The sequence below is a fragment of the Strongylocentrotus purpuratus genome, unplaced genomic scaffold (genome assembly GCF_000002235.5).
Source record: "Strongylocentrotus purpuratus isolate Spur 01 unplaced genomic scaffold, Spur_5.0 spur5_scaffold_2, whole genome shotgun sequence".
In the NCBI taxonomy this organism is placed as follows: domain Eukaryota; kingdom Metazoa; phylum Echinodermata; class Echinoidea; order Camarodonta; family Strongylocentrotidae; genus Strongylocentrotus; species Strongylocentrotus purpuratus.
The window spans coordinates 23,729,898-23,756,806 of NW_022145605.1; the positions used below are offsets into that span (position 1 = coordinate 23,729,898).

The 26,909-nt window shown below is 36.4% G+C and overlaps 1 protein-coding gene across 1 annotated transcript; it reads left to right on the plus strand.

Annotated features, from left to right (window-relative positions):
* Positions 1 to 44: 44 nt before the first annotated feature.
* On the plus strand, positions 45 to 19,878 carry LOC115918830 (nucleoredoxin-like). Its single transcript, XM_030992021.1, has 8 exons — positions 45 to 530; positions 6,984 to 7,137; positions 7,632 to 7,729; positions 10,835 to 11,039; positions 15,305 to 15,393; positions 16,322 to 16,412; positions 17,474 to 17,610; positions 18,997 to 19,878. Exons 1-8 carry the CDS (start codon positions 207 to 209, stop codon positions 19,186 to 19,188), a joined length of 1,290 nt encoding a protein of 429 aa, XP_030847881.1. The 5' UTR covers positions 45 to 206; the 3' UTR covers positions 19,189 to 19,878.
* The last annotated feature ends 7,031 nt before the right edge of the window (positions 19,879 to 26,909 follow it).

The window sequence follows — 26,909 nt, forward strand, 5'->3', positions numbered from 1 at the left end:
TTGTCTCGTTGCTACTGGTACTGCACTGGGTATAAGCGGTATTTCCGGTAGACGGCTAGCGCGCGCTCTTGATGATGTTTTCTCGGATCAATTAGATTTGAGTGCCGTTCAAAATCTTTGGAATAAGCACCTTTGGCTAAGTGTTTTGAAATATAGCCTGTTTTACACTCTTTACTCATCACATAGGAAGACTGTTGCTTGCCAAAATGTCCGGATCTGCAAGTGCGAGGTTCTCAATTGTTGAACTTCTTGGGGACAAACTAAAGAGCAAGGATGATGAAGAAATTGCGACTGCATCCATATGCGAAGAGGGGAAATATGTTGGCCTGTACTTCTCGGCGCATTGGTGCCCGCCGTGCCAGGCCTTTACCCCCACGCTAGCAAATTTCTACAATACCTCTACTGTGCAGAAGGGGGAGAAATTGTTAGAAATTGTCTTCATTAGTTCTGATAAAAATGAAGACCAATTTGATGAATACTACAACAGGATGCCATGGCTTGCTCTACCTTACAACTTGCGAGATAAAAAGGTAATATAGATTTACTATTTAGACCTAAAAAAAAGTAAAATTAGATCTAGATCTCTAGATGAGATCTGGAATTCTGCCTTTTGTGGTAATTCAGAAACTGCAAATGCAGTGCAGTGTGACTGTTAACCATTGTTGTTACTTGTTACTTTGTTAAAATGTCCTGAACAAAGTTAATTATTATTGGAACTGGATGTGGTTTTTTCTCAGTCATAATAAGACTGATTTTGTAGGATTATGGTCATGATAATGGCGAATTCCGAAATAAACATGGCAAAGATGTAGACTCTATTTCATTGTTGTCTTTTTATTTCAGTTTACAAGCTTCTTATTTTCTTCTTTTTGTGTGTGTAGATCTGCATGTGGGCGTTGTTTTATGAAGCCAATAGTAAAGTACAAGAAATAACTCTAGTAGGATAGAAGGGTATACCCATTAGTACCGTAGACAGAAATAACCGTCTGATATGGGTCATTTCTTTAATAAAACTGACATTTGTTGACATTCCCCAATACAATAATCTAGTATAATCGGAGGTCTAGTGGAGCCAGACGTAGTCTCGGTGGAACAACCGACGATATAGAGAGACTGAAGCTTTTGGTCTAACCCAATAGCTGAACTATTTAAGAACCATTGTTGAGCACTCCCACAAACTTTTCTTTTTCCAAGCCAAATATGGCAAGGATACTGTAAGCTAGTGACATGAACAGCTGACTTGGTTTTGGCCTTTTGGGTGATGACTATGGTAGCTAGACATTATCTCATAAATCATGATGAACAGATGCTCTTTATCTTGTCTCTTCAGTTTATTACAATGTACAGAGTTCTTGACTAGACCATGAAAAATTAAATGGTTTGTTCATGCCAATCCGGATCGGACCTCCGGGGACAGAGTCTTCAATTTCCTGATTCAAATAAAAATACAGAACTTTAAATGTGTCGAAAATTAAAGGAAAGTAAAGAAAAATCAGGAAAATTAAAGGGATTACTGAATAAGTGAAAACTTCTCTCTTTTTTCATTTGTTGAGCTTTAGAGATTGTGGCGGATCCAGATTAGGGCCGATTTGGTTTTCACTGGCTGCCTGCCATAGCAACAAACAGAGTTGACTAAAGACTTAACTCCGTTTCGTTGACGATCAGCCATGCATCAAGTCTTTCGTCTTCTCTGTGCATGGCTGATCGTCAACGAAATGGAGTAAAGTCTTTTGTCAACTCTGTTTGTTGCTACGGCAGGCAGCCAGTGAAAACCAATTTGTTTCATCAAATTATGAAAATGCAAGCATTACTTTAAACAAACAGAACTTTGTTATTCCTGGCTCATTTTTCCTGATTGAGGTGTCATATGAAAGGGCAGAAAATGAACTTTTATAAATTATAGAAATGTGATTTTCTCTTTGAAATTGTTTTTAATCACTCATGCGTGCAGTATGCAACATAAGCTGCATCAGATGAAAGAGGAGGATCTAAGGATTCTAAGCTTTACAAATATGTGTCATTAATTTATTAATTATAATTAAAATAAAACATTGATAATTCTTGGTTTCGTTTTTTCTGGGACGCACTGTATGGGATGTCTCTGCTCAATCTTTATCACTCAAACTTCTCTCTCTCTCTCTGCAGGCCTGACAATTTCCCGATTATTAAAAAAAAAAAAAAAAAAAAAAAAATTCCCCAAATGTTTGTTTAAATATTTTTTTACACAATTGAAAAAAAAAAAAAAATCCTCCTGATTTTTCTCTTACCGGTATTTTTTCTATTCTTCCCAATTTTCCCATATTTTTCCCAATTTTCTTACTAAAAAGGGGGGAATGTTGTTGGATGCCATTTTTTCCCCCAGAATCCTGAACTTTTTTTTAGTGCCCACTATCACCCCTGGTCTCTCTCTCTCTCTCTCTCTCTCTCTTTCTTTCAATTCATCAATGATGGAATAAATCCAGAGGCTAAGCTAAAATACTGCGTTCAGACAATCTGCATTCATATAGCTAAATACATGTAAGTCTCATAGAGTGTGTTTATGCTTAACTTTTTCTGGCCAGAATCAGGCATCTGTTACGTGTTTAGTTTAAAACACGGTTGTGTCCTTTCTCACTTTTGTAGAATCACCGAAAAACGGCGATCATGATCGCCGTTTTTCAGTGATTCTACAAATTCACAAAAAGATGCGTTTACAATTTGTAAACGTATTTAAATGGGGTCAACGCACTGACCTCTAGTGGGTCTATGCATGGACCATGGTCTACATAGCATGCACATTTCAAGGTTGCAAATCTAGCTGCAAGGCCAATTAAGGCCACCCAGGGAGAATTGCCTGGAGGAGCCAGAGAAGTGAGCATAAACAGTACACCGTGGAACTGCGATTACGATGAGCGTTTACGATGAGCGTTACAAATCGCTCATTCTGCCTTCAAAATTTAAGTTTAGACGCACCCATATATATACATGTATACTGTAGCGTCATACAATATGTAAACGTTGTAAAGCAAATCGCCTGTCTGAGCATCGGTTCTAACAGGACTTTCAACACCTTTCTGTGATATTACTCACTACTTCACTTGTTTAGTTAGTCCTAGATAATTAGAGGGTTTACAACATCATGAATATTATTCAGGACCAGGATGTAAAACAGGTTTGTATAATTTTAAAATGTTTATCTGATTCTTGTTAGAAATCCTGATTAAATATATTTCAATACATAAATAAATTTTAAGAAACACGATATAGAACTGACCTTGTCAAAATTAGTTTCTTAATATGACGTTTCTTTATAAATACGATGTTGGATTCTAGTCTGTAGAATTCAACAGACTGAAGGCTGATTCTAACAACTTTCTTGATAGTTGATACGCGTTTCATATAAATTGCCTATCGTCCGAACAGGCTGTGAGACAGCTTACTCGAACACATTAGGGGCGACTGTTTATTGCCCTTCATCCGCTAACTATCATGCCATCAATACTTGTATGTAAACATCAGGCTGGAGTCTTATCTAGATGCATTCTGCTACACTGTACATCAGTATGACTAGAAGTAGAACAGACTTTCAACACCTTTCTGTGATATTACTCACCACTGGACTTGTTTAGTTAGTCCTAGAATCAGAGGGCTTACAACATCATGCATATTATTCAAATTTTTAATGCATTAAAACAGAATTCTGACATCCTTCCTAATAAGTTGCTTTTTATAAAAACAGAAACATCAGAGAAACAGATCTTTATGTTTTTTTTTGTGTAAATCTTGCTGTCTACATGGACAGGTGTACATGTACATGTATGTGGAGTCATTGTGAAATACCGGTAGGGGTTCATCAATCCAACTTCCAAGGATTTTGGGTTTGAATCTCAGCCTGTCATTAACGTTTTTTTGGCAAGTTATTAATCCCCATTTGCCACTCTCTAGTCCGTACCCAGGTGAAAATGGAGAAAGCTACAAAAAGCATTTTGTAATGGTGAACATTGAGATGCAAGGTTTCATACAATTAATGAACTTACTGTAATATAGAATGGCTTTTCTTTCGTGCGTCACAAATGTGTATACTGCACTCACTGATAATAGGAAACTATGATCATTTTAAGAGGAAATTAAAGGAATATCTAATACTTGACAGTCAGAGAAGAGAAGTGAATGACATGTTATATGATTGAAATTTTTATTCTTCTGTCGGTTTATACTTTTTCATGTTGTATATACTTATGTTTTTGTACGTTATAGAAATTCTTCAAATTCATCATTATTTTGCTCTTCTTCCTTCTCCTCTTTTTCTTCTTGTACATGTACTTAATATCATTTCTATCATCAGTTTAATGTTGTTATTATTATTATCTTTAATAAGTAGTTCTTTTAATTTTCTTATCTGTCTGTAAATATTACTATTTTAACTTATTAATTTTATACATGTCTGTAAGGGACCCCACTGGAAATAAGCTCTCGAGCTTTCGTGGGTTATCCTGTTCAAGCTGACTTATTTTAGATCTGTTATATTGTATATTGTTGTACATGTATGTTGGAAGCTTGTCGAATAAAATCAATCAATCAATCAATTTCACTGGTTGTGCTCATCTCAATTCTCATTAGCTCTGATAGTTCATGAGATGTATCCCACTAAAGGCCATTCAATATTTACGACAATGGCCTGTTCCTAACTAGAAATTACTTGGATGGGCATATACATGTATGTATATATGTTTTCTTTGTGTTCAACCTAGTTAATTCCTTTAACATCATAGAGAAAGTACAGTAGGCAGTAAATGGATGTAACTAGAATGCCAAGTATGTAGGTCTATTTCACTCACTACATCCCATCTCGAATAACAGGGAAGGTTTTATTGTAGCAGACATGTGTTTCAGCTGTCACTCAGTCTAAGAATGTGTCTTCGTCTTGGAGATGAGGATAGACCGATGGACACACTCTCGGTTTTACTTAAGGTGCGTTCAAGCAACACCTTTTTAACCCTAGAAACACGGTTTTCAAAGACGTTTAATTTAAAACAGGGTTGCGGTCAAACTGCACAGTGTGATGAACAGTGGCTGGGCTTGAAATGAGCGAGAATCAGCGTTGATGAAAAATCGCTTGAACGCTCTCTTGCAGTAACCATGTTTTTTAAGGGCGTTTTGATTTGTGATTCATGTTTGTGATTCTAGCTTCAAAAAATCGCTTGAACATACCAAAACATGCCCCATGAAGGCTAGTTCATCCACCATCCCCCCCCCCCTCCTCTCGCTCTCTCTCTCTCTCTCTCTCTTTCTCTCTTTCTCTCTTTCTCTTTCTTTTTCTATCCCTTTCTCTTTCTTTCTCTATCCCTTTCTCTCTCTCTCCGCTATCCCTTTTCTGGATTAGAGTAAATGTATTTTGTGAGCTTGAGTGATGGTAATGGCAGTATAACAGGATTACATGTTCATCTCAAGTACAAAGTAAATGCTCACTCTCAAAACACCAGTGAAGTATTCTGTTTTGTGCCGGAGGCATTGTGTATTATAAATATCGAGTTGTCTGTACCTCCGTCCATTCTTCCGGTTTCTCGTTATAAATCGCAATATCTCTAGAACTACAAGAGGTATGAGGGTCAAACTTGGTGATAATATGTATCATCATAGGAAGAAGATCTGAGTATATTTTGGGTTAGTAAGTCAAAGGTCACAGAAGGCGTGTCTGCACTATCTCGAGATTGCCAAATATCCAGCTATTTTGAACTATCCCGATCGAAACTATCCAGCTATTTGCGTCTTGAATTAGACCGAAGTGGCAAATTAGCTGGATAGTTGGTCGGGATAATATCCCAAGATATCTCGGTCTAGTTTGCAAAATATCCCACTATTTCCGAACTAGCGGGATAGTTTGCGACCGTCTTCATTAGACCGAAGTACGGAGTCAAATATCCCGATCCCATCATGCACAACGATTTCCGGTTCGCACATGCGATCTATACCGCTCAGCGCGCTAGTACAACCACTGACCTCGAGTAAACACGGAAAACCGCAAACTAGACCGAGATATCTTGGGATATTATCCCGACCAACTATCCAGCTAATTTGCTACTTCGGTCTAATGAAGACGCAAATAAGCTGGATAGTTTGCGATCGGGATAATTCAAATAGCTGGATATTTGGCAATCTCGAGATAGTGCAGACACGCCTAGAGGTCAACTTCTGAAATTCCAGCTATTAGCCTTGTTTAAATGTTATCACAAAATCTCTAGAACCACGAGACATATAATATGAGGCTCAAACTTGGTGATAATATGTACAGTGTATTACCATAGGATGATGATCTGATAAGATTATGGGTTATTAGTTCAAAGGTCAAGGAGGTCAATTTCTGAAATTCTAGATATTAGCCTTGTTATCGCAATATCTCAATAATCACTAGAGATATGAGGCTCAAACTTGGTGAAAGTATGTATCACCATATGAAGATGATCTAATCTGGTCAGGAAAAAAATATTAAAAACATTTCGGAGGCTACTATTCAAGCTTGCTTACATGAAAAAAAACACTCTTTAATTTGTTTTTCATTGAGCTCTATGATAATTTGGGGGAGCTTTTTTATGACTTTCGGGGGCTCTTTTTGGCATTTTGGGGCCAAATTTGCCCTGAGCCCCTGTGTAATGTTTTCCCTGCTACAAGTAGCGCATGCACACAACTCGCCCCAAAAAAAGAATAATCAAACTCAAACTCAAACTCCAACAGTATAAATTATACTTCAGATATCCAATGGTTTCAAATAGATTTTTTGACAATGTGAAAGGGCCTTAAGTTTGAGGTTTATAGCTGCAATATCTGTCCCCTAAAACCAAGTGATGTGCCTGGCTACAATTCCCCACTCCCTTTAAAAAAATAGACCATAACTTTTATGACTTGACATGAAATAACAAATGCACAGGACCATCCCGAAGTGATATTGTTTCCAAATTGTTTACACCTTGTTTACACCTTGTTTACACCTTGTTTACATTGGTCAGAATGAAGTGTCCAGGCGCTTCAAGGTGAGCGCTATCCCGACGTTAATCATCTTGGACAGTGTTACGGGAGAGGTGACCTGTGTGGACGGTGTGGATGAGGTCAAGTGTGACGGTGAGGGAAAGAAATTCCCATGGAAGTCCAGGCCATTCCCAGGTGAGTTTGTCCAGTTCATTTGTATGAAATCAGAAAAGTAAGAGAAACAGAATGGCAACAGTTTGAAATAATAAGAAAGTTATGAGTGTTTTATATGTGAACAAAAGTTGACCCAATCTTGCTAAAAATCGCAACCAACGCACGCAGAAATGTGACATGCTGCACAAATGTTTGATCCAAACTGTTCAGCTACATGTATTCCTTGTCATGTATCAGGGCATTTGAAGAGCAGCCCTTTTATATGGAATTTTCCACTTTGATCTTCTTTCAAACTTAAATTTAATTTTTAAAGAATAGGAAAGCCCACAAACCATTTTTACCAGTAACTCAAGTATCTCTTTAAAATGGAAAGTATTTTTATTTGAATAAACCTTTGTTGGTGAATTCTCAGTTGTTAAGAATTGTTTGGGTCCGTGAGAGATAGATTTACAGTTTACTTTTCTGAAATCTAAACGATATTCTCTCCTCCCTAATTTCCATGCTTTAAAATGCAGAGATTATTACTGGAAGCTTCATAAACCAGGAGATGAAGACTGTCACTTCGGAGAGTTTGAAAGACAAAGTTCTAGGAATTTACTTCTCTGCTCACTGGGTAAGGTACAATTCTGACTCAAAATATTTTATTATTTCTCAGCAACAACAACATTGAATATACAATATGAATACATTTAAATTCTTTGCAATAGGCCGTTTTCGTAATATATCCAAATTTAATGCATATGTCTTTGTGAAGTACCTCAATACATATTATTTCATTCACCTGAAAAGAATAATAGTATTGCAATAGACATAATCAGAACTGCATACATTAGTTGTTGCCAGGTTGGACAAACATTATGGCTTGACCTACCTAGCAACACTTAATAAATGCAGTTTTCATTCTGACTATTGAAATACTATTATTCTTATCAGGTGAATGCAATAACTTGTATTGAGGCACTTCACAAAGACTTATGCATTAAATTTAGTTACATTACGAAAATGGCCTATTTAACTATACCCATGTTCATTCTGTTTTATCATATCAGTATAGAGATATATTTTGATACCTGAAAGTTATTTCAATATATACAGTAGCATGATATAGAATAATATAGTATTGTCTCGCCTGCGTAGCAAAAAGCGAGACATAGGCGCTGCTTTTCCGGTGACGGCGACGGCGACGGCGACGGCGACGGCGACGGCGTCAACATCAAAAACTTAACCTAAGGTTAAGTTTTTGAATTTTTGATATAATTTTTAAAGTATAAGTTCTTAGTCAATGAAACTTTGACTATAGGGTAATCAAGTATCCCCAATCATGTGAGTAGAATTTTAGATCACAAAGTCAAGGTCAAAGGTCATTTCAGGTCACCAGACTTGGACTATGTTGTGACATCATCATCGAAAACTTAACCTTTGGTTAAGTTTTTGAATTTTTGATATAATTTTGAAAGTTTAAGTTCTTAGTCAATGAAACGTGGACTATAGGGTTATCAAGTATCCCCAATCATGTAATAGTATTTCAGGTCACTAAGTTAAGGTCAAAGGTCATTTTAGGTCAACAAACTTAGACTTTCTTGTAGCATCAACATCAAGATTTTTAATTTTGAGCATATTTTTAAAATTGATTGTTCAAATTCCATGAAACTTGTACCCGAGGGTTATCAAGTATCACAAATCATACAACACAAATTCCAGGTCACAAGGTCAAAGGTCAGTAGACTTTGATTCTGTTTTCACAACTTAAAGGTAAAGACCAGTATTGGAAACGCCCCAATTTCAAAAAATGAAATGGAAGCTCTCATTACCAATCATGTGAAAGAATATGTTTTGACTAATACATGATGATAAATTTTTTTCCGGGAAACCGCCTACTAATTCATATATTTGGTAAATTTGTTTCTCTCATGGTCTGTGAGAGATATAGGGTAGTCCCATATACATCTCTCTGTGTATAGTGCTTGTAACTTTACGAAGAATGGGCCAAATTCCTTATCATTTTGATGATTCCAGAACCTTGCAGATGCTAGATGCTAGATGATCAACCTTTTCTGATCGATTCCACAACGTTTCTTTCACAATGCAATCGCATGACCATAACTGGTCTTTACCTTTAATATGAGAATTAGTATTTTATAATTAATTTGTTCATATTTCATTCAAGTTATCGATCGTGGTAAATAACTTTTCTGATGATTCTAAGTCAGTATTGACTTGAAAATGTGATTATATGTAGAGGATTTCAATTTTGGGGGCCTGCTAATGGGCCACCCTGCCTATAAATAATGTCCGAACCTCAATTTTTCATCATATCAAATTGCGTAATGCAGGCGAGACCGCCGAGAGCGTTTCCCTTGTTTAATTTCTAAATGTATCAGCTTTTCTACCTGACAATTGGCAATGAACGGTGTGAATGAAAATCAGCAAGAAATTGCCAATTTGTACATGAAAATAGTGATTATAAATTCATGGAACTCTAGAATATTTTGCTGACCTTCAGTCACAACGGGACAGACAGACTGACTCATCAGGTATTTGTAATTGAGCATGTACAGACAGGAGGCAAAATTATAGACAACTCAAGCAACATTTGTCATTTGAGTACTGAACTGGGATCGTTGTCAGATTACTATTTTAAATAATTGTGCATATCATAAACATACAGATTTAATCCAAAAACAGTACTAAATAATCTTTGTCATATAGGCCTAACTACTTACGTGTACAGTACTACAGTATCATACTTTTGCCAAAGAAGGTTGTTTTCAATACACTTTAGTAAAAGTGTAAATACTTACCAGCACAGGTGCTCCTGCCCTTTCATTTCCTGAAGAAGTATAATACTGTAGCTCGCCTCCAAACAGCCCTTGTAATTTTCTTCTTTAAAGAATACATTTTCTTATATCAAAACAGTTTTCCTTTTGTTTCCAATTCCACCACACTCCTTGATAAGAAAAGTACTTCAAAGTGAGTCTTTAATTAAATTTGATTCTCAGATGCAATGATCTTGATTGTGATATTTCTTACATTGTAATTTTTCCCCCTTCCCCCAACCACTCACCTTCCCCCAATCCCCCTCACCTTCCCCCAACCCCCCTCCCCCAATCCCCCTCACCTTCCCCCAACCCCCTCCCCCTTCTCCCAACCCCCTCCCCTTTCCCCGATCCCCCTCACCTTCCCCCAACCCCCCTCCCCTTCTCGCAACCCCCTCCCCTTTCCCCAATCCCCCTCCCCTTCCCCCAATCCCCCTCCCCAATCCCCTCCCATTCCCCCAATCTCCCTCCCGTATCCCCAACCCCCTCCCCTCAACCAATCCCCTCCCCTTCCCCCAATCCCCTCCCCTTCCCCCAATCCCCTCCCCTCCCCCATCCCCTCCCCTTTCCCCAATCTCCCTCCCGTTCCCCCAACCCCCTCCCCTCCCCTGCCCCCAATCCCCTCCCCTTCCCCCAATTCCCTCACCTCCCCACAAACCCCTCACCTCCCCCCAAACCCCTCCGCTTCCCCCAAACCCCTCCCCTTCCCCCAAACCCCTCCCCTTCCCCCAAACCCCTCCCCTTCCCCCAAACCCCTCCCCTTCCCCCAAACCCCTTCCCTTCCCCCAACCCCCTCACCTTCCCCCAACCCCCTCACCTTCCCCCAACCCCCTCCTCTTCCCCCAACCCCCTCCTCTCCTCCCAACCCCCTCCCCTCCTCCTACATGTACTCCCCCTCACAGTGTCCTCCATGCAGAGTGTTCACCAAAGAGTTGAAGTCCACCTACGATAAGATCAAGGAGTCAGGACAGTCCTTTGAGATCATCTTCGCCAGCCGAGACAGAGCAGAGGATGCCTTTAAAAACTACTTTGGGGAAATGCCCTGGCTAGGTTTCCCTTTTGGAGATAAGCGTATTGGCGAGCTGGCTAAGCTCTTTTCTGTCCAAGGTATGTTTAATAGATACAGAGAAAGAGAGAGAAAGAAAGAGAGCTGCATTGATTACCAAAAGTTTGTCTAGATTCATATGTATGTGACTCATGTTACAGGTATGCTTAGGGCCGAGTCCTAGATGCACATGTATTTGGTCATTTCATCCCTATTTTCACGAAGTGACGGTAGTGAGGAAAATCGTCACACAAATTGTACACGATTTTCCTCACTACCGTCACTTCGTGAAAATATGGACGATTTAATGCCCCAAACGATACGAAATATTGTGGAGTTCTGCAAATGATTTTTTTTTTCTTCTTCTTTTTCTTTTCTTTTCATTTTCATGTGGTTTGATCTAATCTGTATTTTCTTCATATTTCTTAATCGTTAAGTTATAGAATGTCAGATTTAAAAAAAAATAGATATTGATTTAATACATTCTAGCTGTACACATGATATTTTTTAAGGTAATTGGTACACTTTAAAGCACAAGTAACATTTTTAAAAAGTGGACAATTCTGTTTCGATGGCAGGCCTTTCTTCAGCAATCTAAAAGTATGAGGAATGTTGGGTAAATGCTTGTTCAAGTGTGGTGCAGCAAAACTATGCCATTTTTTTTATGATACATTTTTGTATCAAAACACAGAGCTCAGGAAAATCGCACTTGTACACTTGTACTCGCACTTGTGCAGTTGTCATTCATCTTAAACACAGATCTCAGGGAAACTTTTAAGTCATTTGTTGCACGCAGTTGTCATTAATTTACACATGTATTTTTTTAACGCAGCTGCTTTTTTACGAGGGTATACCATGCCATTACATATCTGAACGAGCCTTAAAATTTACTCTTGGTGCTGCAATACACTGTACCTGCACGATTCAATTGGAATGCGAGAAATCCACTGGGGAGCCAAGCATGGCTACTGTAATCCTCAGTGAAACTAAAAAATTATTATCATGGTTCAGTCTACAATGACAAGGATCTGTTTTCCGACATTTTCCATTCTCGTAGCTTGGTGTGTTGTATATTCATTTCATGGAGAAAAATATGCAAAATGTAGGTCCATGAATTTTTTTTTTTTTTTTTAAATCAATAACAAAATCTTTCCTTTTCAATGAGGAAAAATCATAGCTGAGAAGATAGAAATTATATTTGGTGAAACATATATAAAAGGGAAACAATGGTAACTAATTAATTTATAAAAAAATAAAATGTAGCGATTGACAAATGTATTTCATTTATGAGAAACCTTCACCCCTGAAGAGCACTAACTTATTTACCTTATACAATGTGCGTTCTGGCAATTGGAGTACAAAGGATAGTGGCAGGTGAATGAAATGCTTCATCACCACACACACCTCGGAAGGAAGCATCCATAAATTTGAATACATTTACTTGGTAAACGACTTCAGTACATCACGTAATCAAGAAAATGGGGATGCCCAATTGCCCATGTCGTATTAAGAAACTGTACATTATATGCCTCTCTCAATATCCCATACACTTTGGTGGGGAATCTTGTAGATTGATGGGCAAAGAATATTATATATTTCTCTCAAAAAAAATTCATTGGGGTGAGGTTTCCTTTAAATATAGTCTGTCCAAGCCCTTCTGAAAATACTGTACATCCACCATATACTACTGAATTGTTTAATTTGGAAATGTTACTGTACATGGTTGTCACACTGCCCACGTAACTGCAGTGTATCAAAATCCATCTCGGGGAGAATAGCTATGTTGCATGAGAACCATATGTGCCCAAGCTCATTATGTGGCTATGTATTGATTGATGGTAGCAGAGTTCTTAAAGGGACTTGGTAACATTGTTCAGATCAGAGAAAATGGTGCTAATTACATTAGGTGTAGTAACTTTAATGCTACATGTAGATGTAAAATTAAAGACAATCTGAAAGTTTGAGTGAAAACAGACCATTATTAATGACAAAAATGGGGAAATTGATCTGATCGATTCCTTAATTTTCCTAACTATATTATTTGAATTTAATTACATTTTAGGTGAATTTAAATCTTCACAAAGCAATGAATTGGCTTTATATACCATTCCAGACATTTAAGTGTTGAAAGATTTTTAAAAGCCTATCTAATGTCTTATTTCAGGGAAAAATGGATGGGAAATTCAAAATTGGTTGGGAGAATTTACTGTTTGGGTGTCGCACAGTACGTGACACCTTCAAAGGAAACCATAAATATCTTTGTGGTTTGGGAAAATTTTTTCAGGATTTTTTGCATGTTACAGGGCTAGTACAGTAGAAGGAACATAATAAGTAACATTTCATCCAAACATTACGCAATTTTTACTTCAACCTTCAACAATGTTGCCGAGTCACTTTAAGGCGTTCTAGGTCTTCTTGGTCGAAAATATTTTCTTTTATGAAAATGGATTCTAGAATGTAGACAATCTAATTGGTCAAGTGACACCATACGACTGTGGCTAGACAAAGTCTCATTCACCTGCGTCCAGTATTATGCACTCGCAAAGATGAATTATCTGAACACTGTTTACAGCATAAACTTATTAAAAATATGCCCATGTTTACAATAAACAATGTAGCATTTTCACTCTCAGACTAGTTCCAGCCTTCATACTGATAATTCCTCTTTTTCTAGTTAAAAATATGAATGTTACTAAATACAATGTAGTTCATCAACTTGTTTACAAGCATTTATTATAGTTTCAGGTGAAAAACTTCATGATCATAATTGAATGCCTGTTTTCTTACTATTTGCAGCTTTCATGTACATGTATGATACTTCTTTCATATGATACTTCATTCATGCATATGAGTAGCGGTATATGATACTTGATAGTTATTTCATGATGGTTAATTCATTTGTATACCTACATGTATACTGCATGCATACTTCTTTCATTCCTATGAATAGGAATAGATTATGTACTACAATAGCACAAGTATTATATTTCATTTAATTGTATACTGCATTTATATGTGATAGTCCATTTGATGACTACAGTGTATATATTCATAGTATGATACCGTAGTTCATTCATTTGTATACTAAACGTATGTGATTGTTCATTCATTTGTAACATACTACATATGTTGTGGCGTGTGTCTGTAATCCGGCTCCTAGGAAGTCGTAGTTGGTTAGTTCACTGGTTCACTGTGTTCACTAGTTCACTAGGCATGATAGTGCATTTTATAGGTGGCAAACACTGTTTGGAATTAAAGACCTTGGGCCATTGTGGCAAGGGTGAGATCCTGTAACCACAACATTCTGCGAGTGCTGTGTTTGTACATGTACTCAATCACTGTACTTTATTACTATTGACTGCTATCCACTGCAATACCAATATATCCTGTGTTCAGACAATGAGAATTCATCATAAAGCTATATATACATTAATTTATTCATTTTTGGCCTGGTCTAAACGTGTTTAAATAAACGGATATCAAAACGCATGTTTGGGCATCCTTTTTAACGAAAACTCGATAGACAATAAGGGTCCCATTGTAATACAATTTGCTTAATAATTGTAATTAATTTTACAGTTTTATTTTTATTAGTTGTACATTTTACATTAAATTTTTAAGGTTGTAAACATTGAATAGATTTGATGAAGGAAGACCTTGGGTCATTACTATTGACCCTATTCTGGGAATTCAAGCATGAGATCCTGTCTGATTAACCACAAAATATCTGCACTTTATTACTATTGACTGCAATCCTCTGCAATTCCAATATATATCCTGTGTTCAGACAATGAGAATTCATCATAAAGCAATAAGACAAGTTCTTTCTTTTTTTGCCTGGTCTGACCGTATTTAAAGACACGTAAAGCAAAACGCATGTTTGAGCATCCTTTTGAACCAAAACTCTACAAACAATCAGAGTCCCATTGTAATCAGAACATCATAGCATGATTTATTGTATCGCTATACTTTCCCTTTACGATTCATTAAACGTTTCTTGAATTTCTTGAAATCGAATGACTTTATCTTCTTAAATTTAAAGTATAAATTGCACCTCGGACAGGTGTAAAAAATATCAGCAACATTATATCATAACACAGCACACCTGGGACCCGTTTTACAAAGCCTTTTTTTCAATGACAAATGACAAAAACCAGTGACAAATCTGCTGATAACCAATCAGAAGCAAGGATTTCAGTAGCTTATTAAAAAAATGTAATTTGTCACTGATGACAAGATTTGTGAAATGGGTCCCAGGGGTTTAAGCAGGAAAATCAGAAGTGTTATTAAAAGGAGTTCATTAATAGCAGAATGCTTTCTTTTTCAGGCATACCCAAACTGGCTATCGTGGATGCTCAGGGAAAGGTCATCACGGCAGATGCCAGAGGATCTGTTACCAAGGATCCAGAGGGCAAGGTACTTTATTATGCAGTATCTGGGATTATATGATCATAACACCATAATCCATCATATAATTGTATGTACCGGTAATGAAGAAGAACTGATGATAACGATAACAATAACTATTACAATAATTATAATAATTATAATAATAACAATAATAACAGAATAGTAGTAATAATAATAATAATGATTCAGTTCAAGTTTATTTCCATATTTGGTTGAAAACAAAGAAATACCATTAATATAACAAATATTCCAAAGAATACAATACAACACAAAATATATATGATGAATATTTTTAATAATGATAAAGATACTGATGAGGAATAAGAAGGGAAAAAAGTGAGGAGAAGGAGAATAGGTCTTGTTTACACAGGGTAGCCCTATCAGTATTAATATGTTCCCTGTTAGGGCTCCATAATCTGTAATCATATTATCACCCTGTCATACGTGTCTTTGGTTTCATTTTAAAAATGTGAAATCTCAAAAAAAGCTCACACTTACAAAGACGGCATTTAAAAAAATCAAAACATTTAGCAATAATTTGCTGGGATCTTTTGCTATATACAGAAACAAATTTGTATGCTATGTTTATTTCTTTGTTGGCAAGTTTAAATTTTGTCTTCCACCTACTTTCTATTTATTCTTGCTATTTCCTCAGATGAGTGCATGACAAAAAGCTACACGTATGTCTGTAAATGTAAATTGAAACTGTCATTATGAATAATAAGCTGTAGTTCTGAATATATTTTATGTTTATTTCTTTGTTGGCAAATTTAAAGTTATGTCTTCCACCTGCTTTCCATTCAATCTTGCAATTTACTCTGGTGGGTGCACAACAAAAAGCTTTAGTACATGTCTGTCTGTAAATGTAACTTATAACTGTCATATGAATAATCAGCTGTAGTTCTGAATATCTTTTCTTTTCTTTGTTTGTTAGGAGTTTCCATGGTATCCTAAGGCGTGCTGTGAGTTGGACGCTGTCTCTGCTGCTATGGTCAATGTGGAATCTTGTCTCATCCTCTTTACAGGTATGTTGTACTTGAAGGAAAGTCCTACCTTAAAGGGGAAGTCTACCCCAATATTTAGTTGGTTTTATATATACCGGTAAGCAGAAAGAAGAGAGGAACAGAACAGTGAAAGTTTTTAGCAAATTCTGATTAATTAATGAAGTTGTGATCAAACACAAATTGGCAACTCTGTGATATATATTGTGAGCTCCCCTCCTATTTTCTCTATACCAACAAAAAAAAGAAATTTATATCTCAAACTTTTGTTATTCTGTTTCTCTTATTTTTCTGCTTTCATACATATTATTCATATTACACAGTTTGGATTGCCCTTTAATAATCTTCATACTAAAGGTACAGATGCTTTCTGATCTCGTGATTACCGGTAAATTGTAAAGGAAACTGTCTGGAAACAAAGGGGAAATGGTGATTATGTAATGCGTAGGAATTGGTGTATCTTTGAAGTTTTGGAATAATCAAAATTGACTCAATCTTGCAGATTGTCACATGCACTGCATACAGAAATGTGTATATCTGACTACTCGATTCATCTATGTATTTTTGATAAGATAACATTTAAAGATCGATCGTCTTTAGGGTTATTCTTCCAAACAAACATAAAAATAATAAGATAGGTCATACATAATATTGTCACCTATATTGGCAGAGCTCAACCTTATGATTTTGAAAAAAAGTGAAACAAAAAAATTCAAGTAAATAGATTTCGATGATTTGGGGAAAATAATAACGTATAAAAGAAAGTTTGGAATTTTTAGAATTGTAATCCATCAAACAAAAACTCTGACTACCGTACCTTGGCAAGCAGCTCTCCATTTCTTTGCACTGAGAATTATACAAAATAGATTTCATGCATACTGTGTGTAATTAAAAAAATGTGTGTCTCATAAAGTATCTAGGAAGTTTGACAAGATATATTTCGGGGGGAGAAAAGTGTACTGAGGCCTCTGTGACATCACTGAATTGAATATGTTTGAATAAATGGATGGAATAAATGAATGATTGATTGATTGAATAAAAAAATAAAAAATTGTTTTTTTGTTCTCTTCTGCCATGATGAACAGAGATTGAAGAAGATGAGGAGGGGGAGGAGTGTACAAGGAAGGCTATGGAGATGATGAAACCCATAGCAGAGGAAACAAAAGCTGCTGAGGAAGCAAAAGGCCAGGAACTCGCCTGCAAGTTCATTGTAGCTGGTGACGTAAGTATTTACCTAACCCCTTTGGCTTTTATTCATAAGGGCACACAAAGTTAAAAAATGGTAACCTGAATCAAAATGATTAGTATTGCCATATAAGTTTTAATGATTATAATGATAAACTGTCCTTGTATAGTGCTTGTCACATGATATAACGTGTCCCAATACAATTCCACAGGATTTTGATCACTATTACCTCGCCTTTAGCTCCAGCATCTGTTGCTAAGTGATTCAAGTAATAAATCCTACAGTGTACCCACTTACTGCACCAGGGTCGTGTGTGGTAAATGTATTGCCAAAGAATGTTGGTGCTGGCAGGGAATCAAATCCCTTACCTAGTAATCTTCAGTCTGATGACTTAAAGCCCCCTGCACTACTTGTAGCTACTTGCTTCCTTGAATATAGAAAACAATGCTTAAGCAGTGCCCATTGGTCCCCCATGATTCTCTTTTTCTTATGTTAGTTGAGAGATGAGTTGATGAGATAACCATCTGTCAGTTACCAGCAGGGTGGTCTAATCCCTCCTGGCCAAACTTTAGTCCACAACACCTCTTTGTATGGTTACTCAGCTAGAAACATTGAAACATTTTGGTTTGTTCCAATCTAAAATGTTTGCTAGGTAAAAATTCATGAGATTTTTAAGTGGGTGGGTGGGTCGTCAGTTTCCATGTGCAGAAGTTCATAATTCGCTGACACCAGACTTGGTGGAAATACCATTAGTGGGTGTACAAGTCTGCACACAGCAAACCTGTGGCCTAGGTCGATCAAAAAACACCCCCTCGTCTGGAGAGTCTTTGGGTGATGAGAATCTCAGATGTGGTAAGGACTTTACCACATGGGGAAAGGCAAATCATTACATAAGGCCTATTGGTCATAACACTGAAGGCTAATCCTGGTAATTGACAACACCTGTTATTGGGTAAACACCCAAAGGGTGTCAAATTCCCCATAGGCTTGTCCTCGTCAGCTCTGAGATTGTCAAATAGCCCGTTATTTCTGATTTGGGAAATAATCCCGAAGTTATAAATAGCATCTTCATCAGCTAGAGACTTGACCTTCAAACTCAAGCTCGACATAGTTTGCTCAGCGTTCGCGCATAGTGCGAGTCTTCGGGCTGGTGAAGACGCACCGGACAAATAGCGGGATATTTTGCAAACTAGTCCAAGATATCTTTGGATGATTATCTCGACCAACTATCCCACTTATTGCAACTTCGGGCTGATGAAGACGCAAAGTAACTGGATAATTTGCGATCGGAATAGTTCAAATAGCGGGATATTTGGCAATCTCGAGCTGATGAAAACAGGCTTATTGATAGTCCACTTCTAATGAGAGCTTATTTCACAATGTTCATCTTCTTTTTTGTTTTTGATTGACATTGATTGACAGGATGAGACGGTAGAGGGCCTACAGCAGTTCCTGAGCATTGCCGATGAGAGCCTGCCGATGCTGGTGCTCCTGGACATCCCCCGAGAGAGGGTCTCCTGCTGTGAGGGCAAGGAGATCACTCCGGATCTCATCAGGGAATACTACACCAAGTTTGTCAAGGACGAGCTGCAGTGGACAACCCTCTCCCCATAATCAAGGAGAGAGAACCCTGTTTCCATCATCGAGGATAGAGAAGGAGATACAAGACCATAGAGGGACCGGTCGATCAAATCAAGGAGTTATGGATTTTTGTAGGATCCTCATGGTGTCACTTCATACTGACTTTGGGTATGCAACTTTGCATGACCAATAGGCCTTGTCCGTTATTGTTCCAAATATTGATCAAATTGATTGACCGTTAGATCTGCCCGTAGAGTATAAAATACACTTGCTTACATTAGATTTTATCACCTGACGAAGTGTTGCAGCGACGCACGAAACGTTGCGATCTTTTAGATCCCTTGTTGACCATACATTGCGAGACAAACGCATATATCACCAGCGATATTATTTTTGATATGCGTGATCATTGACCGTTGACAATTTTGTACAAAAGCGGTAATTTTTGGGGAGGGATGTTCCCTTATTTGAAAATGAATTTTAAAAAACAATGTGTTTTATAAAAGTGCAAGTTTTCACTTCTACTGTTCATGTTTCATGGTGTTTACAACATGTGAATGTGTGTGTACTCATTTTTGCCAAAAAACCATACTTTTTTGTGAATGTATACCGGTACTCAATAAGCAAAAAAATAGGGTTTTATTTTACACCTGTTTTTACACAAAACAAGGCATTTTTTGTGTGTTAAAAGTGCCAAATAAGGGGTTTATTTTTTACTTAGATTATGCATTACTCTTTTGGATATGAAGACACCTCAGGGTGTATAATCCTCTGTCTTTACACTTCCCTAGGGCCCTGTTTCATAACACTTGTTATTAATGACAAATGCTTAATTTCTATGACACATTTGCTCTCAGCCAATCAGATGCCCTGATTTCAGTAGCTTATAACAGTTATTGTATCAAAGTGATAAGCTCCTCAGAAGCATGATTTTTTCCAAATCTTGTTTCCTATAAACCCTTAGTTGTATCCTTAGATGGCTAGTAGATCTACACAAATATCTGTATAGAAATGCTGAAGGAAGGAAGGATCATTACTTTCAAAATCTATCAACTTGGTACTTAGTGTACATGCAAAATGGTGTCGACATATCAGTGACTTTGATGTCTATGGACACTTTTATTGGTATTGAGTAAACCAGAGATGTACGACATATTTTTGATGTTGTAATCTTTTATTATTTAAAGAATGAATTTTCAGATCCTTGCAACTCCTGTTCATTTAAGTAGCACCTTTCCTTCATTCTATCACCCTTAAATGAAATGAATTGTCTTTCCACATATTAGTTTTATAGAGACTAGCTATTAATGACCATTGAATGTAGAGAAAATGGATTAAAGGTTTTCATGTGTCCAGTATCTATTTAGAAACAAATACATACCGGTACTGGTTAATAAGAAAAAGTACTATTAGATTCCTGTGTATGAACATTTACTAATGCTGCAGCTTCAACAGCGACCCCCCAAAATCCTCAATCAATATTATTGTTTGTTATACCGTATTGTATACCACATCTCAGATGCGAATTCTGAAAACGTGATAATTTGACAAAATATTCTGTTCAAAGGTTTTCATCATTTAATGTACCGGTAGATAAAGTGTGTCTACCCTCTGTGTGCATCCATTGTTAATTTCATATTCACTAAATGTCGCTATACTGCCCAACAGTCATTAGTGAATTTCATGCCTGAGACCTAGCATCTTAACTTGTGGTATATACAAATTTTCTTTTTTTTAGATTAAAAAATTAACAGTGCAAGTCAGAGGAAAGTATTTTTTAAATCCTAGTCCGCTGGTGCCATTTTTGTGCAATTTTTTAGATCAAAATGAAGGCTCTCCTCCTTGGTAGTAGAATTTACCAAATCTCCATTTTGACCATTCTAACATCAATATCTTGATGGTGCATGGATATGTGTACCTGTTTCTATAGGCTGATTGTACTTAATATTGAGCTAGGCTGGTAGTTTAGCATTGTGATATTACAAGTTTACTTGTAAAAGTTGTAAATAAGATAGTAATATAACATTCTACTCTGTTTGGCATATTGTGAAAATTACAAAAAATGAAGCATTGTGTCAAATGATTATAATAATAATTATTCTCTTTCATAAAAAATAAGTGGTTCATTATAATAATTTCCTCAATTATGTTATTTATATTAAAGAGGGCGTTGCATGACAAGACTATGTGTCTTACCCGTGGCCTGACTCGGGGCCAATCGGGTATAATACGACTACGGACGACTCAAACGCAGTATTCACGTACGTGCAACATATGCAAAACCGAAGCGTGAGGAGAACTTTGGTGTGTTTCGCGAACGCTAGAGCGCGCTGACCGTTAACCAAGTTCATTCAATTACGTACAGTCGTCCAAAAGAAGTTGTAGATGGCGTTAACCAGTATTGGTCATGCTACACCCCCTTTAACTAGTAGGTTATTTTTTAATTTTTTGTTTAAATACTTTCAAACTTTTCATGTAGCCCAAATTTACCAAAGGTAACTCTTCTGTTTTTCTTCCATATTCATGAGTGTCTTGTTATGATTGTAAAAGTTTAAAATTTTTTATTATATTCTAGGAATTTCATTCACATGTTATCTTATTTTCATTCTAATTGCAGATACTTGATACCAAAATTCAGAGATTTTAAGCTCTTTTTTTCTCCAACTTTTAGTACCTTTTGTATATATACAGTTTGTATTTTTATTGTCTTTGCCTGCCTTTGCATGCATGGGCATCCATTTGTGATTGTACTATGTTTGTAAATAAAGCTATGTCATCAGTCAGTGTGTTTATATATACAGCGAAGTCAAATAATCCATATCATGTTTGAGGGCCAGGAAGGTATTGATTGACTCATACCATTTTATTTAGAGAGCCACAGATGATATATCTGTTATCGGTACATGCAGCCGTGCCTTTAGAACATCTATTTATTTCTGTGCTTTGAACTTGTGCAAAATATAGGGAATCAGGCACTAGTCAATTTTGTACTTGTTTTAATTCGTGCATACATCTTCACAAATACAGGTAGTGTTCGCTCACAAGAAAAAGAAAGACAAAAAAAAGCATGTGACTGTACCATTTTAAGACTTGCTTAAACTACAGGTAAGCGATTTGGATCGAAGTCATTTCCGTAATATTTGCCAAAGAAAAAGAGTAAAGATTGTGATACTTGCTTAATTTTCCCAAACAGACCACAGTTTTTCTTGCCCCTTTGGCATGCCTTGGAACAATAAGGCAGGTGTGTTTTGAATTTATTTGCTGAGGGGCAATTCATTTTGGAGCTTCCCGCCCCAGTTTCATTGTATTTTTTGCTTGTATCTCATAGTCTTATAACACTACCAGACAGGTAAATTACGTGTTTCCAGCATAAGTGGTAATACCTCAATGTATAGAAGGACCAAAAACATTTTAACATCACAACTCCATTTTTGCACAAAAAAACATTGTGCATTAGCTTGTTGTTTTACTTGTTACATTGCAGTTATTCCATTCTACCTATGGTCAGAATGGCTGTTTATCGATGCATAAGGTTTCCTAACTATTCAAAAGTGAGAGGTACAGCTTAGACATGGAAAGCGGGTATGTTATCATGTTAACGACCTTTTTATTATTAACTGGTCCTATGCAATGCAATTCATACTTGGAGTGAGCTGAGAAGAAAACAACAAAATTAGTATAAATGTTCTCTCTTTTTACACGTTTTGCTTTTAAAAGATCAATCTGTATTGCTCTGAAGTAATTTTTTTTTTATATAAAATATGCCAGGTTATTGCCTATGTTCTATATGTAAATGGCTACAGTATCCATAATCTGTAGGTTGTGAGCACCAAAGTTTGAGAACTGTGTGTGTGTACAAAGCCAATATAATCTTGTATCATTCTATGCATGGTAACTTCAGAATATCTGTGTGCTGTTAATTTCCAACAACAAAAATGTTCAATTGGTCTGGTTATCTCCCATTTGTTTGGATAGTATGGCATTTTACAATGTAAAATGAGATGACTTCTTGATATTAAAAATAGTGGTGTATTTTCAAGCTAACAAGATCATTTTTTTTAGGCTTTAAAAATTGAGACAATTATTTTTGTCTAGGCTTCTTGGCTTGAAGACCTGGAGATAAGTAACATCGTTGTTTTCAATGAAATTTTAAATTTAATATTATTTGCATGATGAAAAACTGTATTTTGGCCAATGAGATAAATTTGTTGATATATATATATATATATATATATATATATAAGATTAAAAAACAGTAATGCTCTTTTGAAATTAATTTTCAATCTGCACAATTCAATCAGTGAGTTATGTATTTGAAATGTTTTGTATGTAGAAAGAAAAATAATGCAATATGTAAACTTGGCATGCTAGTAACCAAGATGAATTGCTCGATAGCAAAAAACGTATGCACAGATGCAATAAATTGCACTGCCAGTTATTAAAAAGTTAATTAAAACCTCCATTACCTCTGTGTAAGAAAAGCTGCTCATATGTCGATTTTAACGCTTCTTTCAGGGTAATTTTTATTTATGAGCAGTTTATCCCTTTGCTAAAAATAACCTCGTCATGGCGAATTTTTATCATCATTGTGCTATTCATTTGTTTTAATATGCCTCTAAGACTTGCAATTGTGAAATTTTATCAACTGTACTCAAGGTATTTTAAAATGTCAAATATGCAGTAGTAACTTAATGAGAAATAAAATTGCGAGGATGAACTTGTACGGTAAAGCAATATCATGTACTTAGTCAAGTGTGATGTTCGGCCAGTTGATTGAGAATGTGCTGTTGTAATGCTTCGAGGCACCAGGTAGTTTCTTTTGTGGATAAACATGTACTTGTTACATGGTTTGCTTGTGCTTCATCTATAAATAAACTAGTGTTTTAATGTCTTTCCAAAAGTTGTGTCTTTATTATTTTCTTTCAAGTTCTAGAGTTGATTTTTAAGGTAGCCGGGGAACCTACCGTTGGTAATATACTTATTGTCTCTAACCTCAGAAACATGATTATCTTTTTTAAAGAGGAACTCCACCCTGATTTTACATTAGATTTAATAGAAGCAGAAAAATGAGAGAAACTGATCAGTATTTTGAGCAAAATCCGATTACAGTTGCGACTCTGGTGTATTTTGCTCCTCTCTGATTTGCTCTATACAGAAAATTTCATTAACTTTTGTTTCCTTAGTGATTGATGACGAAGTAGAGTATGGTAGTTACATACAGGGGTTGTATAAAAACATTTTCAATGATTACATCTGAACGTATGATTGAACATTTAATTGTTGGAAAATTTAAATGTTTGAAGTTTTTGTTAGTGAAGGGCAAATCATATAGGAGGGGGGTTCACAAGATATGACAGAGTTGACGGTGGAGCCCCTTTCAAAGTGGAAGGGGACCACCAACAAAAAAGGGTTCTTTCTGGAGAAAAAAGGGGCATTTTAAAGGGAAAAGTAAAATATACGATATTTAGACATTTGTATATAATATACCCCTGAATTGTGATTAATATATTATCAGAGATGATTTCAATGTTTTATTATTCTTTAGGCCATTTAAAACATCTCAAAAATGTAAATCATCATACTTTTGCAGTTGGGTGTGATGGTCTGAAAACTGAATATTCTTTTTAAGATCTGTTAGGTTAGGGTTAACTATAATAAATAGGAAAACACATCCTCATGGGGTTATAAGCACAAGCATATCATGAAATACTGAAAATACCTTCAACATGTAACATAATTATATCAACTATAATTGGGAGAGAGCGTAGCGTGCAAGCTTTGGGGGAAATTAAAGAAAAATTGCTCTTAAAGGGATAGTTGAGTTCTGTTTTCAGACCGCAATGCCTTCAAAGTGATGGTTATTGCTCTTATTCTTATCTATGACATTTCTAGTGCCCTTTTAGAACCTAAAATTGCTATGATGGTAATTTTAGACCCCAAAATGTGTGAAATTTAGCCATCACGATTAGTATACCAATTCAGCTCCACTTTCAAAAAAATACGGTGACCATTAATTAATTATTTAATAAAAATATCAATACATGGGCCGGCTGGTTGTGCATAATATAGCGAACACGAAAATGCCAACAAAAAAGCTAACATCGGCATCGGCTGAAATTAGACGTAAAAGGCGCTATTTCGTTTTTTCAACGGCTCTTTCAAATTAGCTAATATTTGTGGTGGTACACAAAATTATTAGAAATCGTTATATTCATGGATATTTCAGCCATCTCTGAATCGATTTTGATCAAAGATGATTTTGTCATTTAAATTTTATGTTCTTTTAAATTTGACACTCAGTTTTTCATTATCTCACACACAAAAATATTTTGTGTAGCGCCCTCTGCAACAGGACTCAACTATACCTTTAAGGGGCATATGATACGGAGAATTGGAAAGGGGGCACTTATCAGAAGGGTAAAGGACACTTATTAGAAAAGAAAAGGAGCATGTGTCGAAAGTAAAAAGGGCAATTATCAGAGATGAAGAGGGCATTTCTCGCACCTGCAAAGGGGCACTTAATTACTAGATATTTTTTAAGGCACTTATGTGAATGGAAAAGGGAAATTGATAATAAAGGAAAATGTGCATTTGTGGAAGGTGAAGTGACATTTGATGAAGGAAAAAAGGCACCTATCAGATTGTAATAGGTGCATTTATCAGAGTTGGAAAATGGCATTTGTGAGAAGGTAAGGGGCTCTCATTTTAAAGGAAAAGGGACACTTATATGTAGGGAAAAGGGCAATCATTAGGAGAAAAAAGGCACATATCAGAGGTAGAAAGGGGCACTCATCAGAGACGAATAGGAGCACTTGTCAGAAGGGGTAGGGGCACTTATTACAAGGGAAAAGAGACCCTTGTCAATGAAAAACTGCACATCTCAGATTTGAAGAAGGGCACTCACCAGAGATTTTAAAAAGGGCACTTTGGAGTTTTGAGAATGGAAAAGGGGTACTTATTGCAAAGAAAGGGGTCCTTTGTGAAGGAAGAGGGGCACCTATCAGATTTTGACAGGGGCACTTATCAGAAGGAAAAATAAGCACTTATAATTAGAAGGGTAGGGGCACTTCTGACAAAGGAATAAGACCAATTGTCCCAAGTAAAAGGGGCAATTAGTAAATAGGAGCAATTATCAGAGGTGAAGGGGCACTTATTGTACTTGAAAACGATCACTCACCAGAGATTAAAAGGGGCTCTTACAAGAATGTAAAAAAATAAGTAAAAAAATAGAACAAAAAGGATGCCGGGGTAAAAATGGCATCTAACAACATTCCCCCTTTAAGTAAGAAAATTGGAGAAAAAATTGGGATAAATCAGAATTTTTTTTTTTTTTTATCAGGAAGAAAAAAATAACTGGGAAACCGATTTAAATCAGGTAATTATCAGGCCTGCTTCTTTCTTCACTTTGCAAAGATTGAGTAAGCATCATGGCTTTAACTTTGAAGGCAGCCGTCGTCTTGTTTTGTCCCTTCCATTCTTTACATATACGGTACATTATATCGTTGCTTCCTTTCCCATCATTCTGTCCCTCCCCCTTTAACCGTCAGTCTCTCATTCCTTTCTTCCTCCCCATCTCTCTCCCTTCTTCACACACACTTACAGTAATATTCCAGCTTGCTCTCTTTTCTATTGTTCCATCTCGCATCATTCTCATTTACATACCATTCACAAACTTCAGTACTTCTCTCATGCACATAAACAACATAGAACATGTACATCAACTACAGGTGCCTAAACTCCCAAGTATGGAACCC

Excerpts from the sequence above, each read along its gene's own strand:
- LOC115918830 (XM_030992021.1), top strand. The coding sequence starts at position 207 with ATGTCCGGATCTGCAAGTGCGAGGTTCTCAATTGTTGAACTTCTTGGG. Across the intron at positions 7,138-7,631 it reads GAAGTCCAGGCCATTCCCAG|AGATTATTACTGGAAGCTTC; the intron begins GTGAGTTTGTCC and ends TTTAAAATGCAG. Across the intron at positions 7,730-10,834 it reads TTTACTTCTCTGCTCACTGG|TGTCCTCCATGCAGAGTGTT; the intron begins GTAAGGTACAAT and ends TCCCCCTCACAG.